Raw genomic sequence first — 17,187 nt, 5'->3', positions numbered from 1 at the left:
CTCCTCAATGGAAAGAACACTGATGGAGGAATATCAATACTAAATTTCAAACTCTACTATAAAGCCATAGTAATCAAAACAGCTTGGTACTGGCACAAGAACAGACCTCATGACCCTGATTTTTTTATTTCAGTGGACTCCCTTATGAATGGGAGATAAGTTCCAAGGCCTCCCATCAATGCCAGAAACCACTAGTAGTACTGGACTCTATGTATGATATGTTTTACCACACAAATACATATATATGTAGACATACACATAAGATTTACTTATAAAGTTAGGTATTTTGTTACAACACGTTTCTGTCTACCAGGACACATGCTATATTCAAATCACCCACAGAGTAGAACATTTTCCATCTGACTAAGCCCCTGCTATGATCTGTAGCAGTAAGCTTTTCAGTGAGAGTTACAACCAAAAGAACTGGCACATATTTACTTGACAAACTACTTAGCAAGGTCTAGTGATACAGCTCAATGATGGACCACCTATCAAAATATGCAAGGCCCTGAGTTTGATTCCCCATCTCCACAAAAACAAATAAAACAAAGTGTAAACAGTGACAAAAGGGTAGCTAGTTGTGCCCCATGGACATTTTGTACAGGGATGGTTCTCTCCTGAGTGGCAGAGCACAGGGGTGCAAGATTTCACTACAATGCAGAGTGGCATGACACTGAAAACTCATACACTTTTTATTTCTGGAACTTTCTGTGTAATACTTTTGTATTTTAATTGATGGCAGGTGATTAAAAACCATGTAAAGCAAAACATCCAATGCAGGAACTGCTATAAGACAGCTCAAGGGGAAGGTATATGCAGAAGGAAAACAGAATCAAACTTCAAGAAGAAAGCCATGGATATGTGCTTTACATATTTACAAGTGTACTTAGGATACTATGCAATTATTCAGAAATTCATTAGCCATGCACTTAACCCAGCTCCGTAAGATCTCCTCACACCAGGCAAGCCAAGACTTCTCCACTCTAGACCTCCAAGACTCAGTCACCTCTTGAGAAAAGCCAATCATCTATCCATGGGTAGTGCCATGGGAGTTGTTTATCTCTAAAAAGCTCTGTCTCCGACCAGGACCACACTAGGGATCAAGCCTCATCACAGGCCTTAGTAAGTCAGACCCCATTCAAACCACAGCAATGCTTATGTTTCTTAAATGTTGTAATACAGAAAAAACTAACTGCAGTTGCCTGAAGGGTGAGAAAAGTCACATTACACAAAGAATCAAAGCTAATAATAACAACTTTTAAACAAAAACAATGCAGGACAGAACACAACTAAATGACTAAAAGAAAAATATTTTAAATGGATCATGGTTTAAAGGTAAAACTATAATACTCTTTTGGTGTTTTGTGTTGAATAAAATATGTGACAGCAGTAACACTAAGGTGGAGGAATATGGTAAGTTCCCTTTGACCTAGATCAATTCTGCATTAGAGACACTATGAAGAAGGTCAGGGTCTCAGTGATGGTGGATGTAGGAATGATTCATTTTAAAGGCCACTTAGACAGGAAGAAGGATTACTAGGAAGCAGCAGGACCTGGATCCTGACTGACATTATCAATCATCTTATTCACAGTGGGTGGAATATGTCTTTGCTATGTTGCAGGTTGTAATGGTTTCATAACCCCAACCAGTAAGCTCCTTGAACTACATCTCCTGGATTTGGTTCTGATCTCCTGTAATAAGTATGTTGTCTGGGAAGATATCAGTAAACAAAACAGAAAAGCCTTTATGGGCACCAAATTCAAGGGAGTGAGATGAAGCAGTTAATTCATATAGTGAAGTAAAGAGATCTAATTTGAATAAAAATTTAAGTTAAAATGACTATAATCATTGTATGTCTAAGCAGAAGGCTAGATCTCAGCACCAGAGGATTTAGTGTTCTCAGATATTCCTATTTTTTGAGGGGGTCCGGTGTGGGGCCTGAACTATGGGCCTAGGTGCTGTCCTCAGCTCTTCAGCTCAAGGCTAGTGCTCTACCACTTGAGCCACAGCGCCACTTCTGGCTTTTTTCTTTTTGCTTATGTGGTGCTAAGGAATTGAACCCAGGGCCTCATGCATGCAAGGCAAGCGCTCTACCACTGAGCCACCTTCCCAGCCCCATTTTCCTTTTTTTTGTACACCTTATTCTGAGAAATGTGTGTGTGTGTGTGTGTGTGTGTGTGTGTGTAAACAAGAAGTCAACTTTGGAAAACAGCATGGGTGTTGGTGGCCATTGCACCTGTTATTTTGGCCCTGACCCTTTCTTACTTTCAAACTGGCCTGAACCAGAGAAACAGAGTAAGGGAGACTCAACAGCTCTGGAAAAATTCTTACCTTAAAAATATCAGTTTGGGTCTGAGAAGGTGGCTCAGTGGTAGAATGCTTGCCTTGCATTCACGATGCCCTGGGTTCGATTCCTCAGCACCACATAAGCAGAAAAAGCCAGAAGCAGCACTGTGGCTCAAGTGGTAGAGCGCTAGCCTTGAGCTGAAGTGTTGAGGGACAGTGCCCAGGCCCAGAGTTCAGGCAAAAAAAAAAATCAATTTGTAGGCTGTAATTTACTTCACTTAGACTACTCAGAGACATTATTAAGCATTGGAATTCCATTAAGATGTTCTAGCCTTCCTCAGGTGGACAGAACAGGATCGGTGGTCTCAGGCAGGGATGAATCTTCACTGTCTTGGGCTGCTGGAGGTAAGTATCACAGTGGGAACAAAGAGAGTTAGCAATTTAATTTTGGTAAAAAAAAAAAAGTGGGTTATATGAGACTCATATATATATATAAAATCTATCAGGTCACATGACATTTCTTATTCAATACTATGGTTAAGGACATGACCTATCATGCAGAAAGAGTTAAGATTCCAACAACATGTTTCTTGACAGAAACCTTAAAACCCAAGAGGGTATGTAATGATCTGTTACAGTCAACCTAGATTAATCTACTCAGCAAAGCTCTCATTCTGAAGTGAAGAAGAACAAACTTTCAATATTAACCAAAAGCAAGAATAAGTCTTTATTCTCTAGATCAAATCCTTCCTTTGGTGCCTGTGCTGTTTTATACCCTTTCTCTAGGAAACCAGAATCACTGTGCTCCCATGTCAGCTGGGTCAGGGGCTCCTGTGGTCGATGCTCCCCATATCTCCATGCTACAATTAGTATGGCTTAGGAAAGGAATTCCAAGACCTACTCAGACCTTACACCAGTACACCAATTTAGATCCACTCTGATTTTTTATCTTTTCCATATCACATTTTTTGCTTTAATTTGTGTCTTTTACTAATCCAGACCTGGTTGCAACTGAGAGTACAGCTAAGTTTTAAACTTGTAATAAAATAATTTAAGACTAAAAATCGCTTTCAAAGTAGATTGTTATTGGGTGTCTAGTCCTAGATAGAATTGAAGATTGCAGTTCAAAGCCAGCCCAGGAAAGATGAGTCCACAAAACTCTTCAGAAGCAGAGCTGTGACTCCAGATAGAGCACTAGGTGTGAATGCACAGGTCCTTAGTTGAAGCCCCAGTGCTGGCAAAAAAAAAGGAAAGTAGCGTATAATGAAACCTTTATCTCATTTGCATTTCTATTTTGCTATTACATTCCTCTTGAAATGAATGAACATCTTGAAAATCATAAAGGAAAAAAGCAAGGCATGTTAATCACTGAAAGAGAATATCTATTATCATATAACATTTACTTTTATACATAAAAGTATCAAAAACTATTGTTAGTAAGAATGTGGTATTAGACTGGGTTAGACATCAAGATGGATGGACAAAGTTGGTGTACATTTATGCTTGTCAATAACACCTTATTTTTTAAAAAAAGAAGATAGTGAAGCAGGCATAATGTACACTGCTTATGATAATAGTTTCATAGAGCTTTCATACACACTTACTTGTCAAGACATATGCGTTAATTGTGTGAAACTTTTGTGCATATATAGAAAGTTAAGAATTGAAAGAAAAAACTGGAAAACATGTCAACTGTAGAATTTTAGACAGGTTTCTTTACAGGATCGTGTGCATGTGTGCACACAATTTGAGGCTAGATTCTTCAATACAAGCTGGGCACAGCCTGAAAACATTTGTTCCATCCAGGACTTCAGTCTATTGGATCTGTCCTGCCCACCTTTAGAGGAGCTTTTCATACTGTACAGAGTGCTAATCACCTATGGAAATAGCTTCACACACACATAGAAATGTGCATCACAAATTGAGACATCAATCTACTCAGACTGATAGTCAAAGTTAATCATGACAGAGAACAGTATTGTGTCTTTAATTTCCCTTCAGGCTCAAGTATTTTTACAATGATAAGATAGTAAAATAATCAACCCCTGCCTGCTATTACTCTTAGCTGCCATCACATCTAGGGAACAGATTGCCCTGTGCTACAGCTCAGGCCTTACTGGGGCCCCCATAGGTTTGAGTGCAGACTGCAGGTGTTGGGGGAGCACTGTGCACTCACTGCACAGAGGTAGGTGGCTGAGTCACTGAGCTGGGAGCCTCTAATGTGCAAGGAAAGATAAAGGCTGGCTCTATTGAGATGCACTGTGAATCTTCCCTCGTGTTTATCACCATTGGAGTATGTAGACATCAGCAGCTCAGGTCCCTTCCCAGAATACTGTCTGTACCACACGAAGTTCTGAGGAGCACTGTTCTTGTAAGTGCAGTTGAGAGAAGCAGTGGCTCCCTCTGGAACACTGAGGGACTCAGGATGCTGCTCCACCTCCTTTTGTTGGCTGTTCACCCCTGTGCAGAAAGACAAAGGTCAGCCAAAGACAATGGTTGAATAGTGGATGCTTTCTCTACAGACCTCTTACCCTCTCTCATTGACTAGTGAGCACTTTCATGTTTCTCCTCGCAGACCTGTAATATAAAACAACTACCAACACTGGACTTCATATCCCCATAAAAATGTTAAACTCACAGTTCATGTGAAGCCACAGAATCACTAGTAAGACACTCAGGGATCTCATCATTCTTTCCCTTGGATTCACTGAGGACTCAGAGAATAAACTGTAAAGGAAAATGTGTCTCATTGAGATATTCTCAGTACTGTGCTTTGGGAAACATAAAAAGACTCTTTTACCAATCAGAAAAACAAGCTTCTTTTCTTCACCCCCCAACTTCAGCAACAAGCTCCTCCCAGCATCCCCTTCACATGTAGTCACTCCCCACCACACAGTGCACTTGAGAAGGTCCCTTGGGATCCTTGAGAAGATGCTGCCCTCTAATGGTTTCTCAATAATGACTAAAGAATTATTCAGCATCCAGACCCATTTTATGTGAACCATTGAAAGTAAACCCCATGTTTTAGTGTATAGTAATTGTGCTATGGCTTTCCCTATGGTATTGCCAATGGGCATATATTATATTTTAGTTGGATGAACTTTTTACATTTTTCTCTCTGCCTATCCCCCTTTCCTACTACTGTTTGACAACTCTGTTTCTTTATGCCTTCATCATGCATGAATGCTTATATTTCACTATATTACTCACCATCTTTTATTATCTTTTACACTCTCTCTCCCAGTTGTTTTTGTGAGAAAATACCACAGTAATAATTATGTTATATATATATTATGTATAGAGATAATAGATAGATAGACAGATAGATAGATAGATTAGATAGAAAATTTTGGCAAAAAAATTTGGTGCCAGTCCTGGGGCTTGGACTCAAAACCTGGGCACTGTCCTTGAGGTATTTTTGCTCAAGGCTAGCACTCTACCACTTGAACCACAGCTCAACTTCTGAATTTTTTCTGGGAAATTGGAGACATGAGGCTCACAGACTTGTCTTGCCTAGGCTGGCTTTGAACTACCATCTGAAGATATTACCCTCCTGAGTAGCTAGAATAACAGGTGTGAGCCACCTATATCTGGTTTGAAGTGATTTTAAGAAGAGGATGGGAGGGAGAATGACAGAAAAAATGAGTTTGAGAAGGGTACAATGAATGTTTGTATGAAATTCTCAGAAGGAAAACCCATGTAGAACTAGTATTTGCAAACAAAAATGTGAAAAGATAAGACTAACACTAACTTTTTAACAGTAAAAGACAAACACATTTTTACAAACACTAACACTCAAGTTAAATAAATATTTGAGACACAACTGCTGAATATTATTGTGTGAAAATGATTGTTGGATCCAAACTTCGTGAGTATCAAGAGTATCTAGAGTAGGCATGAGCCACTTTATCTGCTTACTTAGTGGTTCTTTTTTAAGTTTTTTATTGCAAAAATGCTGTACAGAGGAGTTACAGTTACATGAGCAAGGTAATGAGTACATTTTCTATTGAGTACTGTTGCCTCCTCATTTGTCTTCCCCCTACCATCCCTTCCCTCCCACCTCCACAACTATCCTCCCCCACCCCCCTACCCAAAGTTGTAAAGTTCATTTTCAATATAGTATTTTGTACATCTCGGTGTTACAATGGGTCAACCTGTACACTTATTTAGCATTTTGTTTTTTTTCCTTCCCCTTCCCGAATTAGAGAAGTGTATATACAAGACTCAGGGCACCAAAATCAAATACAGTGAAAATGGGTTATACCACGGGGGAGAAACATACAAAGCAACAAAAAAATCACATGATACATTAAAAATACGTTAGAAACAGTACCAAGAAAAAAAAAAGATATTTGTATCCCTATCTTGGTTTTCATTCCGCTTGACATCATTTTATATGGTCATATGTACATAGCTTTTGGCCTTTTCTGCTTGACCTACATATGTACTAGTTATTGCAAATAAGGGAAACCATGGGATCTATGTTTCTTGTGCCCAGCTTGCTTCATTTCACTTAATATAATTTTCCCAAGTATTTCCATTTCCTCACAAATGAGGCAATGCCATTCTTTCCGATGGAGGCATAGAATTCATATAAATGTGTGTGTGTGTGTGTGTGTGTGTGTGTGTGTGTGTGTATCACATTTTCTTGATCTACTCATCTATTAAAGGGCATCTGGGTTGGTTCCATATCTTAGCTATGGTAAATAATGCTGCAATAAATATAGATGTGTTGGTAGCTAGACTTGCTATGGTATTGTTTTTGATCATTTGGGTAAATGTCCAAAAGTAGGATTTCAGGGTCATAGGGGACTTCTCTGTGGTGTCTTTTTAAAAAAATATTATTATTATTATTATTATGGAAATACCATACAGAGGGGTTACAATTACATGGGCATGATAGTGAGTACATTTCTTATCAAGCATTGTTGCCTTCTCCTTTGTTTCCCCATACCATCCCTTCCCTTCTCCACTCCCCCACCCCCACACCCCCTACCACCACTCCCCAACCCCGCCCTGCCAAAGTTGTAAAGTTCGTTTTTCCAAGTAAGGTCTTGTACATCTCATTGTTGTAATGGGTCCACCTGTAATCCTATTTAAACAGTTTGTTTTTTCCCTTCCCCTCTACAAATTATATCAACATTAAATACAGTGAAAGCAAGGCTTATACCCTGGTGAAAGTACATACAAAGCAACAAAGAAATCATCTTATAAATACGTTGGAAACAATCACAAGGAAGATAAAAGAACATTTGAATCCTTATCTTGGGGTTCATTTCACCTAACATCAACTTGTCTGACAGTTTCTCTTTGTCTCAGACATATACTAGTTATTGCAAATAAGGGAAACAATGGGACCTATATTTCTTCTTTTTACATGAAAAGTAAACATTTATTACTGGAGAAGAGAAAAATGTACACAGAAAGTCTGTATTCTTTCTGTTCAAGCACTGGTTGTAAAATAAGGTCCAAATGCCAAGTTTGAAGATATTTACAAGAATAACTTTTTCTGAATACATAACCATTTCCTGTGAGGTGGACTTTTTAAAATACAAAGTCTATACTGCAAACTAACTACAGTTTCTAAGAAGATAAGAGGAAGTAGTAACAGAATATGTATTACTATTTACTGCTAAATATAAAAGGGATACAGTGATGTGATTCTTAAATGTTTAATTGCTTGATTTGAACAGAGTAATGAAAAAAATCAAGACAGACTGGCTTTAAGACTTTTTGTATTCAATTCTTTCTACTTTCACATCATCTCCAATTAGCTGATGGATGTATGTGACCACTGTGGAAGCCTGGATGTCCATCAACACAAACGATGGAATAATATATGTGTCCAAGGCATTATATGCCTCAGTGGCAGAACCTGGGTTAATGTAGAATTTATTTTCATGCTCAAATGCTTCACATTTGTGAGTGTGTCCTGAGATAAGAATGTCCACATCGAACTGCCTCTGCAGCAGGGCCAGGCTGGCCAAGTCTCCCCACCAAATGACCTGATGTCCCTGGATCAAACAGATTTTGGGCTGTCCCACAGTCACAAATTTCTGTTCCGGGTAATTCAGGTTCTCATCGAAGTCTCCGCTCAGGATATGGAAGTCACCAGCCAGTCTTGAGATAGTCATAACTCTCTTTGGTGCAAAGGTTTCCAGTGCAGAGAATGTGCTGTATCTCCCCCGGTGCCAGCAGTTTTTGGAAATTAGCTGGGAAACTGTTGCACCGGTGAGGGATATGCAGATCTCCTAACACCAACACCAATTTGGCATACAAAGAGCAATCTTCACTCTACGGAAATTCTCTTCAGATATGGATTGAAGTACAGTTATTGTGAGAAGCATCCTGTCATGCTGCTTTGCCAGCACCCCAGCCCTCTTCCTCTAACTTGACCTGTATTTCTTTGGGCCTGGCTTACTTTACTTAATATGATTTTTTCAATTCTTTCCATTTCCTAACAAATAGGTCAATGCCATTCTTTCTGATGTAGGCATAGAATTCCACTGTGTATATATACCACATTTTCTTGATCCATTCATCTACTGAGAGGCATCTGAGTTTGTTCCATATCTTAGCTATGGTAAATAATGCTGCAATAAACATAGTTGTGCTGGTAGCTTTACTATGATCTTGTTTGTGATCATTTGGATAAATGCCCAAAAGTGGGATTGCTGGGTAATAGGGGAGCTCTCTGTGGAGTCTTTTGAGGAACCTCTATACTGCTTTCAAGGTGGTTGAACAAGTTTACACTCCCACCAACAATGTAGTGAGATTCCCTTCTGTCTACATCCCCTCCAGCATCTGGTGTTATTAGAGTTTTTGATTATAGCCATTCTTATGGGGTGAGGTGATATCTCAATGTTGTTTTGATTTGCATTTCTTTTATGGCTAGAGAGGTTGAACATTTCTTCATGTGTCTATTGGCCATCCTTCTTTCCTCTTCAGAGAAGTTTCTCTTTAAGTCTTTAGCCCACTTATTTATTGGGCAGTTGTTTCTTTGGAGATTTGTTTTTGGGAATACCTGGATATTTGAAATAGCTCACTTTGGTGATTTGTCCCATGTCATGGGAAATGTTGGCTGGGATTTCCTCTTACTTGGGAAGGAGTGGGGCCTTTTGGACTGAGCATTGACACTTCTAGAGATCACAAGCTTGTGACAGTCATCCTATCTTGCCTCAGAGTGATTTATAACCTCCTAAGAGTCTATGAATTCCACCTGAGACTGGATCTCATTCTGGAGGATGCTACATCAACACTGCCTGGAGAGAATTTTCTCCTCCCAGGATTGTGCCTATCAGCACCCTGGTTTATGAACAGCTGAATCTACAGATTTCTCACTGTGTCTCCCAGAGCGCAGTGATACACAGCTGAGTCTGACAGCTGGAGTGAAGATTTCTGAAGGTGGAAGGAGTTGTCACTCTTAACAAGAGTTGCCTGGAAACCCCGGTTCTCTGACCTCGGACTTTGTGTTGAACTCTTCAGGAGTAGCTGAGGGGCTTTATTGAGATATTGGACATACCAGAAAATAAAGACATTTGAGTAAGTGCTCTGGTAAGTACAGTTGAGGATCAGAGGTGTCCCCTCTGTGAAAGTAACCAAGCCTTCTGTCTGGGTCACTGAGTCTCCACTGGTCCTCCCTGAAAAGATAAGTAACATTGTTATATGAAGAAAAAGGCTAAATATTATCAAGATTGTAGGACAAGGACATATTGTTAATATATAGGATAAAATGTTACTTACTGCACACTAAAAGGATCACAAGAACAGAGAAGGTGACAGAAAGCATGTTGTTAGAAGGAAATGATTCTTGCTCCTTGTGATACACCCAGTCATACAGAGCTCTTTTCTACCAGGATTGTATTGAAACTCCTCACTCATGAATAAGACCTTCTTTCTGCACATCACTCTGACTTGTGACCACAAAGGGAGTAGGGGTGTTATACCACCTGAATGCAAATGGGACCTACATTTGAGAGTGCAGCGCCTTCTGGTGGTTTTCTGGAAAACTGCAAGACAGTATGGCTGATCCTGATTTTTTTTTTTAGGTTAAATTCTTTTTTTTTTTTTTTAATTTTTATTTATTTTTTATTGTGAAAATACTGTACAGAGTGGTTACAATTACATGGGCAAGATAATGAGTACATTTCTTATCAAGCGTTGTAGCCTCCTCCTTTGTTTCCCCTTCCCATCCCTTCCTAGCCTCTCCCCCTCATCCTCCACCCAATCCTCCCCTCACTCACACCAAAGTTGTAAAGTTTGTTTTCGACATGACAACTTGTACTTCTCATTGTTGCAATGGGTCCACCTGTATTCTTATTTAAACGACTTGTTTTTCCCCTTCCCTGCCACAAATTATACCAACATCAAATACAGTGAAAGCAGGGGTTATACTGTGGGGGAGGGACATACAAAGCAACAAAGAAATAATCTTATAAATGCGTTAGAAACAAATGCATGAAAGAAAAAACCATTTGAATACATATCTTAGGGTTCATTTTCCTAACATCACCTTGTCTGCCCATTTCTGCTCGACTCATACATATACCAGAAGAGGCAATCCAAAAATTCATATGGAGCAATAAAAGACCCCAATAGCAAAATGCTCCTCAATGGAAAGAACACTGATGGAGGAATATCAATACCAAATTTCAAACTCTACAATAAAGGCATAATAATCAAAATAGCTTGGTACTGGCACAAGAACAGACCTCATGACCCTGATTTTTTTATTTCAGTGGACTCCCTTATGAATGGGAGATAAGTTCCAAGGCCTCCCATCAATGCCAGAAACCACTAGTAGTACTGGACTCTATGTATGATATGTTTTACCACACAAATACATATATATGTAGACATACACATAAGATTTACTTATAAAGTTAGGTATTTTGTTACAACACGTTTCTGTCTACCAGGACACATGCTATATTCAAATCACCCACAGAGTAGAACATTTTCCATCTGACTAAGCCCCTGCTATGATCTGTAGCAGTAAGCTTTTCAGTGAGAGTTACAACCAAAAGAACTGGCACATATTTACTTGACAAACTACTTAGCAAGGTCTAGTGATACAGCTCAATGATGGACCACCTATCAAAATATGCAAGGCCCTGAGTTTGATTCCCCATCTCCACAAAAACAAATAAAACAAAGTGTAAACAGTGACAAAAGGGTAGCTAGTTGTGCCCCATGGACATTTTGTACAGGGATGGTTCTCTCCTGAGTGGCAGAGCACAGGGGTGCAAGATTTCACTACAATGCAGAGTGGCATGACACTGAAAACTCATACTCTTTTTATTTCTGGAACTTTCTGTGTAATACTTTTGTATTTTAATTGACGGCAGGTGATTAAAAACCATGTAAAGCAAAACATCCAATGCAGGAACTGCTATAAGACAGCTGAAGGGGAAGGTATATGCAGAAGGAAAACAGAATCAAACTTCAAGAAGAAAGCCATGGATATGTGCTTTACATATTTACAAGTGTACTTAGGATGCTGTGCAATTATTCAGAAATTCATTAACCATGCAGTTAACACAACGCCATAAGATCTGCTCACACCAGGCTCGCCAAGACTTCTCCACTCGAGACCTCCAAGACTCAGCCACCTCTTGAGAAAAAGCAATCATCTATCCCTGGGGCAGTGACATGAGGAGTTGTTTATCTCTAAAAAGCTCTGTCTCCCATCAGGACCACACTAGGGATCAAGCACTGCTTATGTTGCTTAAATGTTGTAATACAGAAAAAACTAACTGCAGTTGCCTGAAGGGTGGGAAAAGTCATATTACACAAAGAATCAATTAACTTTTTAAGAAAAACAATGCAGGGCAGAACACAACTAAATGACTAAAGGAAAACTATTTTATTTTATTTTATTTTTTAATTTAATTTTATTTTATTTGTGAACATACTGTACAGAGGAGTTAGAGTTACATGGGCAGGATAATGCGTACATTTCTTACCAAGAATTGCAGCCTCCTCCTTTGTTTACCCTTCACATCCCTTCCCAGCCTCCACCCTCCCCCCCTAATCCCAATCCTTCTCCTTCCCCCCCCCCCCGCCCCCCCCCCCGGCACCAACATTGTAAAGCTCGTTTTGGACATGACAACTTGTACTTCTCATTGTTGCAACAGGTCCACCTGTATCCTTAAACAACTGGTTTTTCCCCATCTCCTCCACAAGTTATACTGACATCAAATATAGTGAAAGCAGGGGTTATACTGTGGGGGAGGGACATACAAAGCAACAAAGAGATAATCTTATAAATGTGTTAGAAACACATGCATGAAAGAAAAAAACATTAAAATACACATCTAAGGGTTCATTTTCCTGACATCACATTATCTGACCTTTTCCGCTTGACTCATACATATACTAGATATTACAAATAAGGGAAAACATGGGACCTACGTTTCTTTGGGCCTGGCTTACTTCACTTAATATAATTTTTTCCAAGTTTTTCCATTTCCTAACAAATGGGGCAATGTCATTCTTTCTGATGGAGGCATAGAATTCCATTGTGAATATATACAACATTTTCTTGATCCATTCATCTACTGAGGGGCATCTGGGTTGGTTCCATATCTTAGCTATGGTAAATAATGCTGCAATAAACATAGTTGTGCTGGTAGCTTTAGTGTGGTCTTGTTTGTAAACATTAAGGTAAATGCCCAAAAGTGGGATTACTGGGTCATAGGGGAGTTCTATGTGAAGTCTTTTGAGGAACCTCCATACTGCTTTCCAAAGTGGTTGAACAAGTTTACATTCCCACCAACAATGAAGTAAGGTTCCTTTCTGTCCACATCCCCTCCAGCATCTGTTGTTGTTAGAGTTCTTGATTTTTGCCGTTCTAACTGGAGAGAGGTGATATCTCAATGTTGTTTTGATTTGCATTTCTTTTATGGCTAGGGATGTTGAACATTTCTTCATGTGTCTATTGGCCATCCTTCTTTCTTCTTCAGAGAAGTTTCTCTTTAAGTCTTTCGCCCACTTATTTATTGGGCAGTAGTTTCTTTGAGGATTTGTTGTTGGGAGGTTTAATTTTTTGAGTTCCAAGTATATTTTGCATATGAGACCCTTGTCCGTTGTATGGCTAGTAAAGATCTTCTCCCAATCCGTGGGTTTTCTATTGATCTTGCTAGCTATGTCATTTGCCCTGCAGAAGCTCTGCAACTTTATGCAAACCCATTTGTCCAACCTTTCTTTGATTTGTTGTGTTTCCGGGTCTCTATTCAGAAAATTTCGGCCTGAGCGAAGGAGACCCAGGGTTTCTCCTATTCCATCCTGTAATGTTTTCAGAGTGTCTGCTTTGACTTCAAGGTCTTTGATCTATTTGGAGTTGATTCTGGTGCAGGGTGATATATAAGGATCTAGCTTAAGTTTTCTACATGTAGTTAACCAATTTTGCCAGCACCATTTACTGAAGAGTTTGTCTTTCTTCCATTCTATTGTTTTAGCTCCCTTATCGAAGATTAGATGGCTATAGGTCTGTGGGTTCATTTCTGGGTTTTCAATTCTATTCCATTGGTCCTGAGGTCTGTTCTTATGCCAATACCAAGCTGTTTTGATTACTATGGCTTTATAGTAGAGTTTGAAATTTGGTATTGATATTCCTCCAGCAGTGTTCTTTCCATTCAGGAGCGTTTTTGCTGTTCGGGGTCTTTTATTTTTCCATATGAATTTTTGGATTGCCTCTTCTATTTCCTTGAAGAATGAGGTTGGAATTTGGATAGGTATTGCGTTGAATTTGTAGATAGCCTTGGGAAGTATTGCCATTTTCACAATGTTAATCTTTCCAATCCAGGAGCATGGGAGGTTTTGCCATTTTTTAAGTTCTGTGTTGATTTCCTTTTTCAAGATTTTAAAGTTTTCATCATAGAGGTCCTTCACTTCTTTAGTTAAGTTAATTCCTAGGTATTTTATTTTTTGTGGGTCTATTACAAATGGAGTTGCTTTCCTAATTTCAGCCACACTTTTCTCATTGTTGGCATACAGAAAAGCCATTGATTTTGGGGGGTTAATTTTATAACCTGCTACTTTGCCAAAGTTTTGAATCAGCTTGAGTAATTTGGGAGTGGAGTCTATGGGATTCTATAAATACAAGATCATGTCATCTGCAAAGAGGGAGAGTTTTATTTCTTCTTTCCCTATTTGGATCCCCTTTATGTCTGCATCTTGTCTTATTGCTGTAGCTAGGCATTCTAATACTAGATTGAAGAGAAGTGGAGAGAGTGGGCATCCTTGTCTTGTTCCTGAGTTAAGAGGAAATGGCTTTAGTTTTTCACCATTGAGTATAATGCTGGCTCTAGGTTTGTCATATACAGCCTTTATTGTATTGAGGAATGTTCCATGGATTCCTAATTTTTCCAAAACCTTCATCATAAAGGGGTGTTGGATCTTGTTGAATGCTTTTTCTGCGTCTATTGAGATAACCATGTGGTTCTTATTCTTGCTCCTGTTGATGTGATGAATAATATTAATTGATTTGCATATATTGAACCAGCTTTGCATCCCTGAAATGAATCCTGTTTGATCGTGGTGTATGATTTTTTGGATGAATTGTTGAAGTCGGTTGGCCAAAATTTTGTTGAGAAGTTTTGCATCACTGTTCATCAAAGAAATGGGTCTATAGTTCTCTTTCTTGGATGAGTCCCTGCCTGGTTTTGGGATGAGGGTTATGATGGCTTCATAGAATGTGTTCGGTAGTGAGCTTTCTCTTTCAATTTCATTGAAGAGTTGGAGGAGTATTGGTGTGAGCTCAGCTTTGAAGGCCTTGTAAAATTCCGCTGTAAAACCATCTGGTCCTGGACTTTTCTTAGCTGGGAGGTCTCTTATTGCTGTTTCTATTTCAATGCTTGATATGGGCCTGTTAAGCTGGTTTAACTCATCTTGGTTTAGTTTTGGCATGTCAATATTTGCTAGGAAAAGGTCCATTTCTGTCAAGTTCTCAAACTGCTTAGCATAAAGTTTTGAGAAGTATTCCCTTATAATGTTCTGAATCTTGGTTGTTTCCGTGGTGATGTTTCCATTCTCATCTCTGAGTTTATTAATTTGGGTATGTTCTCTTCTTTTTCTGATAAGATTTGCTAAGGGTCTGTCAATTTTGTTAAGTTTTTCGAAGAACCAACTCTTTGTTTTGTTGATTCTTTCTATAGTTTTTTTGGATTCTAATTCATTTAATTCTGATTTAATTTTGATTATTTCTTTCCGTCTACTGGATTGGGGTTTATCTTGCTGCTCTTTTTCAAGGAGGTTTAGATGTGTCATTAAATTGCTAGTTTCAGATCTCTCCAATCTGTTGATGTAGGAGCTCAGAGCTATAAACTTGCCTCTGAGTACTACCTTTGCTCTGTCCCAGAGGAGCTGGTAATTTGTGTGTTCATTTTTGTTGAATAGCATGAACATTTGAATTTCCTTTCTAATCTCTTCCATGACCCACTCTTGATTCAGCAGTGTGTGGTTCAGTCTCCATGTGATACCGGACTTTCTTTGGTGGCTTTTGGTGTTGAATTCTAATTTTATTCCCTTGTGGTCAGAGAGAATGCAAGGTATAACTTCAATGTTTCTGAATTTAGACAAGTTTGCTTTGTGGCCTAAAATGTGGTCTATTTTAGAAAACGTTCCATGTGCTGCTGAGAAAAACGTGTATTCTGATGCTGCTGGGTGAAATGTTCGGTAGATGTCTGTTAAGTCTAGTTGATCTATGCAGCTGTTTAGATCTGCGGTTTCTCTGTTGAGTTTTTGCCAAGTTGATCTATCTAGTGGGGAGAGTGGTGTGTTAAAATCCCCAACAATTAATGTCTTTGGATCTATATGGGATTTGAGGGAAAGTAGTGTTTCTTTGATAAATTTGGGTGCTCCATTGTTTGGCGAATAGATATTTAGAATTGTAATATCCTCCTGAAGGAGAGATCCTTTAATTAGTATGTAGCGACCTTCTTTATCTCTTCTCACGAATTTTAATTTGAAGTCTATTTTATCTGATATTAAGATTGCAACTCCCGCCTGTTTATGGGGTCCGTTTGCTTGGTAGATTTTGTTCCAGCCTTTAACATTGAAAATGTGTTTGTTTTTACGGGCAAGATGTGACTCCTGCAGGCAGCAGATAGAAGGGTCTTGTTTTTTAATCCAACTAGACAGTCTATGTCACTTAATTGGAGAGTTCAGTCCATTAACGTTAAGAGATAGGACTGAGAGGTATTTGGGAATTCCTGCCATGTTATCCACCTTCTTGGGGGTTGCGAAAACTGGGTTCTTCCTATGGTTCTTGGATTCTCAGTTTGGGTGAAGTTTCTTGGCCTTTGTTGTGGTCTTGTTGGTTTTCTATGTGTAGGACATCTTTAAGAAGCTTTTGTAGGGCTGGTTTGGTGGAGATGTATTGTTTCAATTTTTCTTTGCTATGGAAGGTTTTTATTTGGCCTTCAGTTATGAAGGAGAGTTTAGCTGGGTACAGTATTCTTGGTTGATAATTGTTTGTTTTTAGGGCATGGCATACATCATTCCAGGCTCTTCTTGCTTTGATTGTCTCTACTGAGAAATCTGAGGTGATTCTAATTGGTTTCCCTTTATAGGTGATTAACCTTTTCTCCTTGACAGCTTTCAGGATCTTTTCCTTGGTCTGAGTTGATCCTGTGTGGATTATAATGTGACGGTGGGATGTCCTATTCTGGTCTGGTCTATTTGGGGTTCTAAAAGCTTCTTGTATCTGAATAGGCCTATCTTTTTGTATGTTTGGGAAGTTCTCTGCTAGGATCCTGTTAAACAGATTTCCTAGACCATTAACTTCTGTTTCTAGGTGCTCCTCTACACCCATTATCCTTAGATTAGGCCTTCTGATGGTGTCTTCCAGGTGTTGGATAGATCTATCATACTTCTTGGACTTGTCTTGGATGGTTGTA

General features: G+C 39.1%; 1 protein-coding gene and 2 gene segments (V, D, J or C); all 3 read right to left on the bottom strand.

The window, feature by feature from the left end:
- Nucleotides 1-4,400: 4,400 nt before the first annotated feature.
- On the bottom strand, nt 4,401-5,036 carry LOC122125460. The segment is given in 2 exon segments: nt 4,401-4,747; nt 4,926-5,036. Coding segments are annotated over 2 exon segments (399 nt in total).
- A 2,908-nt stretch (nt 5,037-7,944) lies between these two features.
- Nucleotides 7,945-8,456, bottom strand: LOC122125389 (vacuolar protein sorting-associated protein 29-like). Its single transcript, XM_042700022.1, has one exon. It carries the CDS (start codon nt 8,419-8,421, stop codon nt 8,011-8,013), a length of 411 nt encoding a protein of 136 aa, XP_042555956.1. The 5' UTR covers nt 8,422-8,456; the 3' UTR covers nt 7,945-8,010.
- A 1,157-nt stretch (nt 8,457-9,613) lies between these two features.
- Nucleotides 9,614-10,158, bottom strand: LOC122125459. The segment is given in 2 exon segments: nt 9,614-9,927; nt 10,031-10,158. Coding segments are annotated over 2 exon segments (360 nt in total).
- Nucleotides 10,159-17,187: the final 7,029 nt, after the last annotated feature.

This window comes from Dipodomys spectabilis, unplaced genomic scaffold (assembly GCF_019054845.1).
Source record: "Dipodomys spectabilis isolate Male_0828 unplaced genomic scaffold, ASM1905484v1 ptg000265l, whole genome shotgun sequence".
NCBI lineage: Eukaryota > Metazoa > Chordata > Mammalia > Rodentia > Heteromyidae > Dipodomys > Dipodomys spectabilis.
Note: the sequence above shows the minus strand (reverse complement) of the source record. Positions and strands in the feature narration are given on the sequence as shown.

Excerpts from the sequence above, each read along its gene's own strand:
- LOC122125389 (XM_042700022.1), bottom strand. The coding sequence starts at position 8,421 with ATGACTATCTCAAGACTGGCTGGTGACTTCCATATCCTGAGCGGAGAC.